The sequence below is a fragment of the Blennius ocellaris genome (genome assembly GCF_963422515.1).
Source record: "Blennius ocellaris genome assembly, chromosome: 15".
In the NCBI taxonomy this organism is placed as follows: Eukaryota; Metazoa; Chordata; class Actinopteri; order Blenniiformes; family Blenniidae; genus Blennius; species Blennius ocellaris.
Window position 1 is genome coordinate 17,292,663 of NC_137664.1, and position 17,001 is coordinate 17,309,663.

The following is a 17,001-nucleotide window of genomic DNA, read 5'->3' on the forward strand; positions in this document are numbered from 1 at the left end:
CCTTTAACCTTGCCCTCTTTATCATCCTTCCTCCTACCTGCTTCTCCATCTGTCAGTCTCGCTGCAGACCGCCTTCCTGTCTGCCTCGATAGTTGCCGGCTCCTTTCTCTCGCCACCTGGCTGTTTAGTTTAATGACTGCAGTCCTGTTACATAACAAGCCCACCTACATTCGCCACAGTTTCATCTGTTTGCGAGCTTTAGTGCGATACTCCAGTGCAATACTGTCCGCGAGTGTGTGTGTGCGTACCTCCGTGCGTACTGCCGTGTGTGTGTGTGTGTGTGTGTGTGTGTGTGTGTGTGTGTGTGTGTGTGTGTGTGTGTGTGTGTGTGTGTGTGTGTGTGTGTGTGTGTGTGTGTGTGTGTGTGTGTGTGTGTGTGTGTGTGTGTGTGTGTGTGTGTGTGCGCTTTTAGGGTCGGAAGCAAAAAGAGAAGCTGGCGAGTTAACGTCCTATCAGCCGGACGCCCACACAGGCTCCGGCCCGAGATAAATGAATCGGAAACGCTACTAAGCAGAGATAGACATCTTCGCTGCTGCAGCCGATTTTGTCGCCACTTCCCGATGAATGTGAGAACCAGGGGAGTTTCCTTTTTCTGTCAACAGAAAATACTGTCATGTGTTGGATTTTTTTTAGTTGTGGAGGGAAACGTACTAAAACTGCTCTGTGTTTACCTCAATCAACCTATTCTTGGATTCTTGGAAGTGACACAGAAGTCGGCAGCAGATCTGTTTGTTGTTGATTGCTTGTGTTCGTGGGAGGAAGTTAGACAACCTGGGGGGGGGGGGGGAAACCACACACACACATATAGGAAGAACATGCAAACGCCACAGAGAAGCTGGAATTCTACTAGGATCTTCTCCATGTGAGGTGAGAGTCCAAACCACTAATCCACTGTTCAGCCAAGACGGTTCAATGCTGAAAAGACATGTTCAGTGTTCAGAGTTCCACAGAATAGGGAAAATCGCTCGTTGTTGGCCGTAAGAGGGAGAGTAGGTTCAATTTAGCTCCGTCTGAATGCACACGCTGTCACTTAGTGCTCGTGATGTAGCATGAGCGTCGGGACTGCACTGATGCTGATATCGTATGTGTATATGGGCGGGGAGTCGTGTCGCTCTGGAGGCCGCCGTTGTTGACGTTTTCTTGTGCATGTGCAGAAGAACTATTTACTACCACGGCGCTTAAGCGCAGTAGCAGTGCTCCGCCGTTTAAATGGTGACAGCGTCGGGGCGTTTTTAAAAAGTTTTGTTTTCAGTGGCCTCTGAGCGCCGAGTACAAAACGCTATGACAGTTTTGTGTTTTCACTTGGAAAAAGATTGCGTGAACGAGGCCAACGTTTCAACCACTTCCTCTTTCACATTGTGTCATTCGATAGTTTTTTTTGCACTCGTTTAAAAAAAAAAAAAAAAAAGCACTATATGATAACATCTCAAATGACGTTGACTGGAGTTTCCAGTCTGTAAAAAAGTGTTACTTTAAAAAAAAAAAAAAAAAAATTTAATGTGGGCCCATACTGATATTTCTGTAATTTTTATTTCAAATTGATTGACTTTTTAAAAATGTCTTTATGATCGTTACGTTTTGACCATTGAACAGAAATCAGCTCTTTACTGATGTCTTTATAAACTATGATGATATTTGATGCCTTTTAACAACACCCTTGCATTGCGGTGCAGCAGTTTGCATGTTTGCGTTACAATGTGATACAATATGAGGACTGTACATTGCCTTTGGGATTAAGATGTCGTAGTAACACCAATAATAACATACAAGTAACTGATTCTGACGAGGAAAGAGGCACACAGATGTCGAGCTGCTGTCGCTCTGTATCCTGCTTTTTTTCTTTCTTCCTAACTTCTGCATGAATCCTGACCTGAGTCCTTGTCGCCACCTGTAAGTAGCATTAATACATATCTATGATAGATTAGCTGCGTTAGTCATGTGGCTGTATGAATGAATGGCGACCAGTCTCGGAGCACATCCTTTCCTTTCGCCTATTATCAGTGTGGAAAGATTTTCTTTTTCAACCCTTAATTGGATGAAGTGCAGGTAGAAGATGGGTGAACTTTCACGACGGCCCAAGTTTTTTTTTTAAGAACCCGCTCTATTTGAACTAATCTGATAGATTACCTGCCGTCTGCTCTCACATTAACCGGGACTGTAGAGAAATTAATCATACAGTATGTTACATTATAGGTTCCAGACTCACTTCCCATCCACTCAGCACATCCGCGTCGGTCTTCTCGGTGAGACTTCCCTCTCTGCGGGAGTCGTGACAGGACGGCGTAGCGCGCCGCACGTTGCACTGCTTCAGGATGGACTAATAGTACATCAAACCATTAGACGGATGCGAGCGAGACCGCTAAACGTCTCCGTTCTCGCAGACACCATCCGACACGCCGGCCTCGGACGACGCACACCGCTAATGCTTCCTGTTTGCCTTTAATCAGAGTTCAGGTTTCAGGAAGGCAGGATGCATTAGGCATGAGAGGAGAGAGGGCCTGCATCAGCAGCCTCCGGACTGACAAGTGGAAACAACAAATATCTTTTTTATTTTGAGTGTATTTTTAGAGGCTTCATGTTGGAGAGTTGAAGCAGGTACGACGGAGAACAACAAGCCGGGGCTCTGACTCATGTACACGTTGTCTTGTTGAGGACAGCAAGGCTTGTTCCCTTCAGTCCAGAGTCCTGGAGCTTTTTCTTCCAGGACATTTAATACAGGAAATGATAAAAACACAGCGTTTTTGTGAAGAGAAGCATTTTCTCTTGTGACACTGTGTCATTTTTAATGTTTTGTCATTGAATGTTTGAAACCCACAAGGTAGAATGAAATGCAAAAATCTTTTATAGCTATCATGTTTCATGAAATGTATGGTTTTTGGGTGAAAGGAGTTCCCTCTTTTATTCAATTACTAATCCATTAAAATCAATGTCTAACTCGTATATGCCCACAGCGACCTTGATGTTTTTGTTATCTTGCCTTGTGCTTCTTGACCTTTGTGCGAACCGAGCCCATGTCAACTGGGTCCAATTGAGTTAATCCTCAAGTCATTGTGCACAATTCAAATGAAGGACAGAGAATGAAACAACGCTGGCAAAATGTTTTGTTCCTAACACTTTAATAAATGTAGAATTAGGAGAATAGTGTGCCGTAAACCTTTAGCGTGTGATTCCCTCATCATGTCTTCAGCATGGCATGTCATAACTTATGATGCGTTTGCAGATAACTTCATCTCCTTTGACGATTGTGTTTGTGACAGCAGGCATGAAGTCGTCAATAATCTGCTCCACAGCATGAGAGGGGGCTGTTTCAGAGCGCTGATTTGTGGAAAAATCATTCCAGCAAATTACCAGAAGCAAACAATTACTACAGCGTAACGTTCTTCGAGCTGTCACAGCTTTCCAGATATTGATTCCTGCATCTCTCATTTCTCTGACACGTCACATTTCAGTGTTTTTGTTTTTGTTTTTGCTTGTGCAGAAACGCCGGCCAGGAACATTTCCTGTGTTCGTTTGGTAACGGGCCCAGAAACTGTATTGGAGTGAAACTTACCGACATCTTCCTCAAGGTCAGTTTGCTTGTAACACCGACTCACTTGCTTGTGACACCCTCTCGCTCGAGGACACTTCCACACGTGAACGGGGAGAGATGGAGAATCGAACCCGCAATATAACCTACGTGTGCATGTTCACCTGAAAGGGGCGGAGTTTGCAGCGTCTGACCAATCAAACACACACGAAGAAACTCTGCATGAATGAAAACGTGTCAACGTTGCATTCCTGACTCGTGTTTGTGGATTATACGATAATAATTCATCGGACAATATAAACAGACGGCACAGCACTGTGTACGTCTGTGTACTTGCCATTGTTAATGTTTATAGTGTATTGTTTTTTTATGCATATGTGTGTGTGTGTGTGTATGGCTTCATTGCATAAACAAACCGCACCCACTAGTGGCCCAACATGAAAACTACATGATTTTCAGCATTTCTGCTGTTTCCTTGTTATAGCTGAATGCCAGTTCTCTTGCTATGTCTCCGCGTATGTTCAGGGTTAAGGAACTATACTGAGGTGCAGCAGTTTGCATTTACCAGTTGATTTATGTCAAATTTTTTGCACGTGTCGAGCTTGTAATTGTTCCACTTGTGAATTTGCTCTATGGTTTAATTCCTATAATCCTTTGTCGGGATTTGTCTGTGTAAAGCTGCTCAACAATCATTGTGCAGCACAAAGTGTGACGGCAAAGCTGGTGAACGTGCAGCTGCTCTGCACAGAGAAGGTAGGAGGTGTGTCCCAGGTGTCGGTTGCCGGCCTGACGACGGCCAGCCCACCCGTTTCTCCTCTTCTTGTCCTCGGCGCCCACACTGCGCTGAAGGCCTGCGAGTATTTACCGCTTGGTATTTTTGTATCTTCCCACTGTGTGGAGTGAACGTTCAGTTTCCCTCCTTCGTGTCTGCAAACCTTTAACTCGTCTCTGTTTGTTTACATCTATTTTCTGCTTCATACCGGAATGTCTTCTCGGGGAAAAAGCAAGGTGGCGATCGCACTCAGAAGGAGCTTTATGAACTGATCGGGCCAGTGACTTCACGTTTGTGGCCGGTGTCGCTCGACTGTGGCCACTCTCAGCTCAACCCCCCCCCATAACAGTGGAAAAACTGTACTGGAGAGGAGAGGTGACCCATCCCCCAGTCATTCGGTAAATAGAGCATCGCTCTTGGGAATGACGACACGCACGGACTTGTGTGCGTTCGTTGGATGGATACACCAGTAGGAGAGACCCAGGAAGTGACTGTCCCCTTTTTAATCATCGCCCTGTCCCCGTGGCAGCACTCATCATAGACACACACACACACACACACACACACACACACACACACCCACGCATGGCCCTTGGAAGCAGAGGAGAGGTGTAACAACAGGAAGGAGAAACATTTCTTTCCCCATGCCGAGACATTCCCTGTGGAAACGAGTGTGAGTGAGAAGAAATGTGTTTTCAGTCTTGACACTGGGGAGTCCGCAGGGCGACACCGACCTGAAAACACACACAGACACAAACGTAACATTGACGGCACTTCTCTTTGATCAGATTTTGAATCAGATTTTTGGGGGTAATTAATAATACATTGAAATGATTATTTATTTTTTTTATTTCATGCAAAGTTGCATAAATTGACACAAATTGAAAGCCAGAGGCACTATTTTCAATATATTTTGCCCTAAAATGAGTTATGCAACAACCTGAGTCTATAATTATACTTTATTTGGTTGAATATGATTGCAAAAAAACAAGCCCTTTATTGAAGCTTCTATCAGACAATGTGACTGCTATATAGCGTGTGAGCTACATATTTCGTAAATATGTTTTGGTGATAGTTCACACTGGAGAGGAACTCTGCTTGTGTCTGTGCAACTGTTTTACAAGGTTTGTGTTTTGTTAGTAGATGAGAATATTTTTTTTCATAATGTAATGCCTCCTCGAAAATGACATCGCATGCACCTCCAACCTCCCCGTCTGTCTCATTAATGTGTTTTAATGTTGGAAAATTGCCAGCCTTCCACGCTTTTTCATTAATTGGTTAGTTAGGTGGCGCTCTGGACTGACCGATAGATGTCATAATGAAATATGGCACTTTTCTTTTTTTCTGTTTCAGCAGACTTGGTAGTTTTGTACTTGAGAACCCAGAATAGCAACTTCTTCTGTTCCATACGATGGTCTGTGTTCTCGCCTTTGTTCACGTTTGTAGCGTATTATTCTCTGTGTGCATGTGTTTTCAGTGTGCATAGTTTTCAGAGTTTCCGTGTAACAGAACATCCTTCTCAAAAACTTTTCTGAAACGTAAAAGCAAAAACGATGCGTTTTGACTTGTAAACAGGGCCTAAGAATCTGTTGTCCACTCGGATTCTATATGCTTCCCTCAAGTAAGAATAGACTATCGTAAGGAAATGTAGTAATAGTAAGGAGACACTTTAGTGTTGGATTTTATTTCCAGGACTTTTAGTTTCATCCATCTTCTTTTCACCTCTCTCCAACTTAGGCGCGCTGGAGCCGACTGGCTACATCCTGACAAGGTTACCTAACCGTGATAGCAGGATTTAAACAGGTTTACTGAAGCTGTCGTTATAGTTACTGATATGATTGGACTTTTTCTTTTTGTGAAATTTCAAAACGCTCACTGACTCGATTCAACAGATTCTGGGAATTGTACTACCCTATACTTCCTCTTTCTTATGAATCCAGTCCTGTTAAGTAAAATGCTTATCCTTCTTATGTGTCAATGAACATGGCACCAAAAGGCCAGATGACTGAGCATGGGGAAGGAAGGAGATTGCACTAGTCAGTCAACGAGGGGCTTATCTCAGCAGTCCACATCCGTTGAGTCAGAGCGTTAACCAACACGCTCGAAGGACGTTAATCGGCCTCACTGGTCGGTTACCGGCTCTAAGACATCAAGTGTTGTTTTCTTCTCGGATTATTCAGCAGCAGAAAACGTCTAAACACACGGGGGAGGCACAGCAAGCTGGTGAAAATGTAACTATGAGATATGAGTCAAACTCTCAGATGATCACGTGATGTTTTCCATGTCTTATGGGGACAATACATTGACTCACTTTCATTTCCTGCACACAAGTCAGTCCTGGCTGGTGTTTGTCTGAGTCATCTCAGAGTTTAGGACGGAAATTAGAGATGAGATTTTATCCGGACAGAGTGACATGTAACAAAGCCGAATTTGTGTTTTCATATTGCATTCGTGTTGCCTGCATGTGAAGCTGCAGTGTTTTGAATAAAATATAGTCTTTCTTTTACAGGACTGAACTAGCTAAAAAGAAAAAAACACCTTTGCTGGGGTTTGTGCTGTTTTCCAACTTACATCAACTGGAACACGACATCCCAGTTTCCAATGAGTAAGAGTGAAGAATTCCTGAAACATAAGGAATGCAGCGTTTTCTCATGACGGCATTTCTTTACCTGCTCATTTTGACACATTCAAAGCCTCAGTGAAGGTTCTTCAAAATCCATTTGATGACTTAATTGTAAAGAATTCAGAATCCTTTAACTTTATAGGGTATTTCTAGTAGATTTAAAAGGGGTTACAATGGAAATGACTGTCAACATCACAGCAACAGCATCCCTGCTAAAGGCTGATCTCTGAATGATTTTTTTGATTGGTCTTTGCCCCCAATATATAGATACTGCAGTGGAACGATGAGCCATCGTTGTTGTTTTGTGCCGTTAAGTGTCACAAGGCACGCACACTGTGGATTTGGAAATGTGACCCCTGATCACATGTCAAAGAAACCCATCGGCAGACATTTCCTATGATGTGGACCACCGACTGTCCATTATTGTAATTATTTTGTTGCTTCTGTTTAATGGCAGGAGTGTCATGTCAGCAGGTGTTTGGCTTCACTGTGATGTTTAGTAAAATCTGATATGAAAGGAGGGGCCCACTATCCGGAGAAAAAAGATTCTTGACAACGCTCTCTGTGCAGTATTAAATGACAAAACTGTTTGACTTTTGTGTCATTTAACTGTATTATATATCTGTAAGTCAAATTGCAGATGTAATTTGTATTTTTTCCCCACTTAATAATCTCAATACTTTGATTAAATTGATTCATTTTAAACAGATGCATAACCAATTTAAGTTTCTTAAATTAAGTACATTTAAATTTATTTATTTTTTTAACACAGTACAGTATCCATGGTAACCATTCTAAATTTAATTCAGAGACCGAATGCCATCTACATGTAACAGAGTGATGCTGGCTCATTCACTTCATGTCGAATTTCTATGAATCAGTTGGTTAAAGTGGGACTATTTCTATTCATTTACAACACTTATTTGTGTTTTTGTCATTCAAATGCCGTTGTGCATGATCCCGTTCCTCTGCTCTGGTGGTTAAGCCGCTCTGTGGATAGTTGATCATGTCAGCTGTCTGTCCTTTGCACTGGTGATGCATCTGTTGAGCCACATTTGTCCCTGTACATCCTGTGGCTGTTGTGACACAAAGATCTGACTGTTTCAAGTCACTCGGGCTGCTTTTTTCTTTTTCCAATTGCAGACACACACACACACGCACACGCACACGCACATGCACACGCAGGGCATGACCAGAGTGAAAAGTAGACCGCAGGGATCTAGGTCAGAGATGTGACTCATCCTCACTCCATCCTTCGACTGTCCTCCTCCTTCCTCCCTTCCCCCCACCCTAATCATCCCCTCCCCTCTCCTCCCTTCATTCACAACCCCCACCCCACACCATCCGACCCTCCGCCACCGGGAAAATCTTCATTCATGAAGTGGAGTGAAATGCGGGGTTTTGTTTGTTCGGGCGGACACCATTGGTCCTCATCGCTGCTTCATGATGAGCCGATGAGGATAGTTGTGACATCACCTGCTGCGAGACTCCGGTTGTGTTTCATACGTAGAAGAAAATCAAATGTCAGGTTTGTTTTGACTGTTAAAAAAAAAAATAAAAATGCCTGATCTTTGTCAAATGAGCAATTTATATGCAATCCAGTAGGAGAAGTCAATTTGAACTCGCAGGAGGCAGGAATCGGTGCCGCCGCAGGACGTAATGTTCCACAACAACTTGGCTGTAAAAAGGTGTTGCATTGCTATTTTCTATCCTCGGAATGAAGACGTGCAAAGCGTTGTGGAGGCTGACGCTCTCAAAGTTGGACTCTTTCTGAGCGGAGGCCGAAGACGAGCTCTGCCAGGCTGCCTTCCACGTTCACATTTTTTTGTTATGCCCGGCTGCAAAATTCTGAAGATGTATCTGACGCCCCCGCGGCTCTCTTCTCTGTTTAAGTGTGGTTTATGTAAATGGCACAGAAAATGTAGTTTCAAAAAAAAAAATTATAATAATAATCTGAGTGTCTTTAAATGTTTTTGCTCGCCAGGAAGCGTGCACGTACCTGCTGAAGCACTACGACTGGTGTCTGGATCCGCCGTCGCAGGATCTGGAGTACAAGTGGCTGCCTGTGTCTCGGCCCGCCAACCCCCCCGGCGTCTCCTTCACCCGGCTGGAGGACACCGGAACGGAGACAGGAAGCGGGGACGCACCTGACAAACACTGAACGTGGTATCTGCATCTTTTACAGAGTGTGCAAGGGGTGCGGGAAATGTCTTTCCGCGTGCAGAGGGAAGCCAGCGAACCGAGGCGTCCCCCCCCCTACTGTGCACAGCAGCAATCGTACCAGGGGAAGCCATGCTCGCTGCTTTCCCTCTGCCTCATATCGTGCAGCTGCTGACGCATCTTTTAAATCCAACCATTTATGTAGTAATTGATGGCAATCCTATGATATTTGAGTAAATTGTCTTCAAATCGATTAGCTCTGGTAAGTTCAATCCATAAATAGAAATGTGATCAGTAAATGACTCAAAGCATTTCTCACATGATCAGTAGCATGAATATGTAATACACACATGTAGCAACTCATAATTTAATGAAGGCCAATGACATAGGATTCACCATTTAAACTGTAGTGAAGCCAAATTATAGCCAATAGTTGATTCTTTGGCTGGTCATTGCATTATTAAAGTAGCATAAAGAAATCCCTCATAGATGATTTAACTGTTTATTTTGTATTATTACTGAGAGCACAGACATGTTTGGGTATCGCAAATCGACAAAAAAAGCGAGGCAAATGGAGAAAAACACAATTAAATATATTGCATATCTGAATACATGATGAAAAGATAATCAGACAGAATCAATCAAAAACAAGAAACTTTTTATTGACAGCCAAGAAATCATTAATATATAAATACGACTGGATTTTTGTATATAGTGTGTCAAAAGGCTTGAGCCCCGCCCCCTTTCGTTGCATGTGCTCCAGGCATATCTGACATTTTTTTATTCTAAATAACTGAAATAGCCCAGAAAACAAATAACGTCAACTGTAATACTTCTCTACAGAGCTGAGAATGTCTGTTTGAGTCCGAGCAGTTGGTAGTTCATTTGTGTTTGGGGGCGGGGCTAAGACAAAGGTTAATTGGCACTATTCTCTATATTTAAAATGGACAAAATTATTGGTTGCTACAAGATATCCAGTAGGGAATTAAAATGAGAATAACCAAGAAATGGTTGAATAATTGTGATTTTAATCAGAGTAAAGCTTTTCTACGAGTTTGTCTTTCCAAACTCGTAGAGCGGATGAGCTTCTCTCAGGTGGGATTGCTTTCCTCTTTTTCACGTTTGCGTCGGACTAGAAATTCAAACAAGCTCACAAAGCAACTCGGATGAGCTTCAGATTTCATTTTTGTTTTGATGTATTCATTCTCCCTCCTCTCCTCCGTGCTTTGCTGAGTCTTCAGCATCCACACAGGAAGACCGAGGTAAACCCTCAGATTCCAGCACACAGGGTGGGGTTTACCCCCCCCCCCCCCATCACCACCTAGCAACCACCACTGCTTAGCAACAGTTCGTCATACCTACACTGACTTCCCTCCTCTTAGTATGCAAGTCTCACCCCACATGCACACACACACACACTGACTTGTTTTTTTTGTGTGTGTGAGATGATACCAGGAGGCAACTCGTCAGAAACTACGGATCAGTCTTTAAGATTTGATTAGAGTCTATCATTTCAGAGAAAAGGTGTCATTGAAATTTTTGTTTCATGTATTTATTCGATAGTTGTGCCTTTGTGTTTCTCCCAGCGTTCACTGTTTGTCACTGTTTACATGAGGTTTTATGTTCTTTAAACGAATGTGTCTTAAACTGTTTCACTGCTTTGAATATGAGATACTGGAACCAGCAATGTGATTGTTTAATTAATATTTTGAGATTAGACGTTTTCAATTTAAATAAATCTTTAATTGATAGTAAAATCAATGAAATGTAACTATTTTAAATGGAAAGCGGTTTATCTTTGCATTAACAAAGAAGGAAAAATAAAATACAAAAAATTTATAAAAAGATTTTTGTCCTTTGAGTCACTGCGTTTACCTTCAATATGTTGTAGTGGTGGGAACCGTAGTTGTACACCAACCAGAAATAATTCATATAGAATGGGCATAAAAATACACAACAGAAGAAATGTACAATATTTAACTTTTTTAATGCTTTCTATAAATATAGATAGTTTTGACATTGGCAGTCATTTTGGATTTCATTTCATTTGGTAATCTGAAGTAGGATAATAATGTATTGGATAAATGTGTGATTATTTTAGTTTTTTTCCATCTTATACACAGTACGTCAGCATTTTTTTTATGGGATCATTTTTTATTGATTGTTTGGTTTTTGTGCTGTGGCCGTCGGGTATGAAACAAGTAGAGCGGTCCTGTGTGTGTGTGTGTGTGTGTGTGTGTGTGTGTGTGTGTGTGTGTGTGTGTGTGTGTGTGTGTGTGTGTGTGTGTGTGTGTGTGTGTGTGTGTGTGTGTGTGTGTGTGTGTGTGTGTGTGTGTGTGTGTGTGTGTGTGTGTGTGTGTGTGTGTGTGTGTGTGTGTAATAGCGAAACAGCAGGTTGATTGAAGAGCTCTCCAGGAGCAGATCATCTTTATAAAACAGACATCCTCCACTTATCATGCACACTACATACAGCGTAGATCACATGACACACACACACACACACACACACACACACACACACACACACACACACGCACACACAGATATACATCAGAGAGGTTACGATGGAAAATGAGGTTCCTGTTTGCACACTGCGATGACTCACTGCTCTTCTTTCACTTGATCGCAAGCCGAGGCTTCAACTGTCAACAATTTATGACGGGCGAAAGCTACTTACTGTGAATCCTCTTGTGCAGCAGGAGACACAATTCTGCGCTGTGTTTTTGTCTGGACGCTTCATGTTCCCCCTTTTTTTGTTTGTTTCAGGCTCCTGGTTTAGAGTAAAACACAAGAGAAACAACAGGGTTTGGCTCAGCATTGCAGTTTAGCATTTCACCTCCCAGCATTCACACTTGTCCAGGGAATGCTCCTTTTTCTAGTTGTGTGAATGCTGGAAGCGTACGTTGACATAAGAGGGTCAATCAACTTTGGATCAGACTCAGAATCATCTTCTTTGATTAAGCTTTATTTAATTATCCTTCAAGGAATTTGACTTTTAGTGCTCTGTACAGAATACAATGTTTATGAAAGCTGACAGAAAACACAACATAAGGACAAAGCAAACACCCTGAATAGTGCAAATATCTCTTACGTTTGGTGTGACAAGGACAGAATTATTCATATACAGAAGAATAATGTGTTGTCGGCTTGAACCGAGTCGATTTAAAGTCCCATCCTGCAAAGTGCTGTTCTTTGTCTGCACATTCCAAGCCGTCAATTAGAAAGTCAAACAATGGCCTCCTGAATTTGCCCCAGCGGTTGTAATGTTGAGTGCGTCCCAAGAATGTGATGATCCAAAGTGTCGTTTGTTTCCTTCGAGTGTGTAAATAACAACCAAACGTAGCTGACCGAGGAGTACGCGGAGGCTCAAGTCTTCATTATGTAGGTGAGATCCTGTTCCTGTTCATGTGACCACAGAGTGGAGGCTTTTCTGCCCGACGCCTTATTTCACTGAGGAACGAGGCAGTGAGGTTCATCTTCCCTTCAAGAGTAAGTGATGATAGAAATCATGTCAGTGACTAACTTACATGTGTCTAACAGGAGGCACGGCGGTGCGTCCAGATGGTAAAACAAAGCCCGGGGTCACTTTTAATGAGCACAGCTAATTACTGCACAACTGTTCTCTGTCCACTGCATTGTGGGTATTTTATACAGGATGCTTTAATCCTACAGCCCCACACACACACACACACACACACACACACACACACACACACACACACACACACACACACACACACACACACACACACACAGACAGCAGATTCACACACTGATCCACACGGAGTTTAGGAGTGCAGGATGTCAAAGTGTAAAGAGGAGAAAGCATGTCAGAGGAACATGCAAGCACTTTCGCCTAATTTTACAATTTCTTTGTAAAACGAGACATTTTCGAAGTTACTGCAAAAAATAGAACAGAACCAATTCAAATTAAACTTTGTTTATATAGCACCAAATACAACACAGTCATTTCTTGGAGCTTTTAACAGAGAAACGCAACAAATCAACATGAGCGATGGTGGTAAGGGGAAAACTCCCACTTAACAGGAAGAAACCTTTGCAGAAACCAGACACAGAGGTGACGGGAGGGTTACAGACCCTGGTTCGGGTTGGGGGTAAGAAACCGATCCTGGAACATGCGTATCACCATTTCATAAAACACAAAAAAAGTATTTTTCCGCTCAAGGAACAACTGTTTGGGAACCAGATGCTGGTGGTTTATATATTCACCTGTGCTGAATCACTACCAACATATACTCACTAAAAATACACAGTCAGAACTGTAGGTGGTCGTACACTCATGATAAGGAGGCGTGAATACTATAATGTTGTTTTTCTTTTATTACCTACTACCCCAAATCCAGCAAACACATGATTATCAACCACAGCCACGAAACTGGGTCATTTAAAGCATGTCCTGGTTACTATGGTAATGATGACTAAATCACTGCTTGCAATTCTTCACAGTTTGTGACATAATGGAGTCCTTGAGTAGACAAAAGCCAGCTCCTGGTTTTCGTGTCTAATTTGTCTGCTGTAGTAATGACATCAACTGTAACAGGTGCTTGAAAAGGCCGCCTGCAGCAGACCACAGTATAAAAAGATAACCTTGGAAAAGGGCTTTTTTTCCCCCCATCAACCATCTCCATCTATTCAGGATGCTTTATTGAAAGCAGGAAGTCGTTCTTTTCAATAGATGGTGATACATGCTGGAGAAACTAAAAGGGAAGAAAATGTGGACATCTTTGGTGCAAACATGAATGTTGAGCCATAGTTTGAAAAGTGAATAATTTTACCTACTTTTCTCGGGGGATGGAACTTATTTAACCTATAAAATAATGTGATTAATTAAACAAACAAACAATAATGCATTAAAAAAAACATTTTTAATCACTTCCTTATTGTGCTTTTCTTTTAAGACGCGTTTACACATCGGCATGGTGAGTTACAAATATCATTTCCCGTCATTCCTGTCACATTCCTGGCATTCTTTATGTGATGTAATGCATCTGAATATGGTTCTTAAATGGGCGTATTGGTGCGTGACATTCCTGATATTTGTGGAACATGTTTTTTGCTGCCCAAAAATATCAAGAATCACCTGGATTTGTAAAGTTTGCAACTCGGCGTGTCCATTAGTTGTGATGCGTGTTGATGCGTTATACAGCGTGATGACATTCGTTCCGCTGCAGCAGAATCTTATCTGCACAACTGTATGACATTTATCCGGATGTGGCGCAATCTGGAGCATGCAAACTGTACAGCGGCTGGTAGAATGACACTGGAGTGTGTGTGTGTGTGTGTGTGTGTGTGTGTGTGTGTACACACATCTATATATATATATATATATATATATATATATATATATATATGAGACACTGTATTCCAAATCCTTCTGATTCGCCACATTTCTGAAAGATTGGTGAGAGAAAGTGATGATGCACAGCATTTCGTGACTTGCCGTCGTGGTGGTGTGTAAACACACCTTTTTCTCTGAGCAGTCCTCAGTGCACGTGACAAAGTTCCTTGCACTTCCCATCATACCGATCCCTCTTCTGTTCGCACTTATTCATTTAAATGAGATGTTAAGTCCTGTTAACATAGCCTGCGGTGAGTTAAAATGTTGATTTAGTAGAGAGCCTGAAGAGGTGGTGTTTGAAAGAGCTGGAGTGCGACGAGAGCGGGAGAACATGCTGGGAGTTCGCTGCTATAGGCCGCCCCGTTTTGTGAACTGTAAAGGCCTCAGTGTGCTACGGCCTCTAAAGTCCGCATGGGGCAGCGCGTAGCCTCGACACTGTCCCTTCAACCCTGGAAGTTCTGCATCAAGGTTGTATGAACCGCAAAGTAGTTCTACACGAGGGGGCGTAGAATGATCGGCTGTGAAACTGCATGAAACTTACTATTTGGCACAAATATTGGCAGTGACGCTGCAAATGTCAGCTTCAAATGCAAGCCAGCAGACTGTAGCGGTGAGCTTCCTGCACCGTGTCGTTCATATTATTAGATGTGTGCAAAGCATTGTGGACGACCCTGCAGCCACAATGTTTTGCCCTGCCTCTGGACTACATGTGGAGTTCTTAACATGCACTGTGTCGTAGAGCGGACCAATCCCAACCCTCACGATATTTACCTCGCACTTTTTTTTTATTAATTTTTTTTTATTTATCTTTTTTGGTTGAAAAATACAATAGTGTACACATAGGATATTGTACATATCAAATCCTTTTCTTTTTTTCTTTTTTTAAACAATAAAAATAACAAGAACAGTAGAACCCAGTCTCTGACAGCAATATAGTAATGAAATATTACGAATGTAAAGTAAAAAGTAAACAACAAAAGAAAAAGAAAAGAGAAAAAATATACAATAATAATAATTAAATTAAATTAAACATAAATAGGATAAATAATAGCAATAATGATTTTAGAAAATAACAGTAACCACAACAATGACTAAGTAATAATAATGACTAATAATTAAACGGATGTATAGACAAGTATTAAGTACAGATGGGTAACAATAAAGTACAACACCACAAGTTACATAAGTGTTATCGAGGAATAACAGTGGCATGTAAAGGGTGAACAACTACCTCGCACTTTTTGCCGCATTAAGTGCATCGATAGAGGCGGGGACTGCGTGGCGGTGGTTCGCATCACTGTATAGTCTTTGGGCATGGTTTGCCTACGGAGGATAAACTCGACATAAGTTAACGCTTTGTAAGACAGGTTCTTGTTCATTTTCAATGAGTTTGCTTCAATAGTGATGCAATTATCATCTGTGTGTATATGAGCATGGCTGTATGCAACACACCTTAAAATAAATAAATAAGGAAATTAACTTGATTTTGTTGTGTTAACCTATACTGCGTTGAGTTATTCTCTATTGACAAAATGCAAGTTTCCTCATAAATCATCATGATTTTTCGTGGGTGCAGGGTTTGGTTTTGACTTGCAGGTCGGAGTACTAACTACAAATTGTTCTCTTGCCCTTCATGTATTTACTCAAAGCATTCTGTATGGAGATAAATTGTGCTATAGCTACCAGCTTAGGGAAAAAGAAAGGCAAACTGACATAAACTAGTGGATCAATGATCCCTCTGCCAACCATTGATATGGCCAAAGTGATGCTTTAGTTTCGTCAGTGCGTGACTTCAACAACGCTGATAGCTTTGTTAATTTTTGAGGGTTTTGCATCCTTGACTTCCACTTTTGAGAAACTTAAACACCCCCCCCTCCCCCAAGACAGCACTACTGTTATAAATCATTATTTGTAGAGTATTGTCAGGTTTGATTTGTTCAAAGTAATGAAACACACACACACACACGCACACACACACACACACACACACACACACACACACACACACACACACACACACACACACACACACACACACACACACACACACACACACACACACACACACACACACACACACACACACACACACACACACTCTCTTTTGTGCTTTACTACGGTGTTTGTCTGTGCTCAAGCAGGCAGGAAGGAAAGCCATTAGTCACTGAGGTGCCATCAAGCACTGTTTAATTGTCTCATTTATCTTCCCTCGGCTGTTGAACCCCTCGCCGCCGCTACTCGGATTCACGGGGGAGCCCCGAGGAGCTCTCTTCTCCAAACGCAAGTGTATCATCACTTATGGCAGCGGATTGATTGAAGATTGAAGTGTCGCTGATGGAAGTTGAGGAGCGGCCAGCTGGTTGTTGGTTGATGATCAGTTGAGCATCCGATAGCTGGATGGATTATTAATGAACTTCCTGCAACCCGGAGAGGAAATCAGTGACTGTGTTGAACAGTTTAGTCCTCCGCTAACAGCGCAGACGCCGCAAAGGGAGAGGCTTCAAGTAAGAGCTTAATGTCACAAATTCAGAAATAAACTAAATTGGATATTTATTTTGGTC

The 17,001-nt window shown here is 42.2% G+C and overlaps 1 protein-coding gene across 1 annotated transcript in view; it reads left to right on the top strand.

The window, feature by feature from the left end:
• The window catches only part of LOC308140576 (putative cytochrome P450 120), a gene marked incomplete at its 5' end in the record, with an annotated part of 30,241 nt that extends 21,032 nt beyond the window's left edge, over positions 1-9,209 (top strand). The window contains 2 exons of the mRNA XM_080510412.1: positions 3,479-3,566; positions 8,906-9,209. Of these exons, the coding sequence (XP_080366538.1) occupies positions 3,479-3,566; positions 8,906-9,082 (265 nt within the window). The 3' untranslated portion in view covers positions 9,083-9,209. The remainder of the gene's footprint in view (positions 1-3,478; positions 3,567-8,905) is intronic.
• Positions 9,210-17,001: the final 7,792 nt, after the last annotated feature.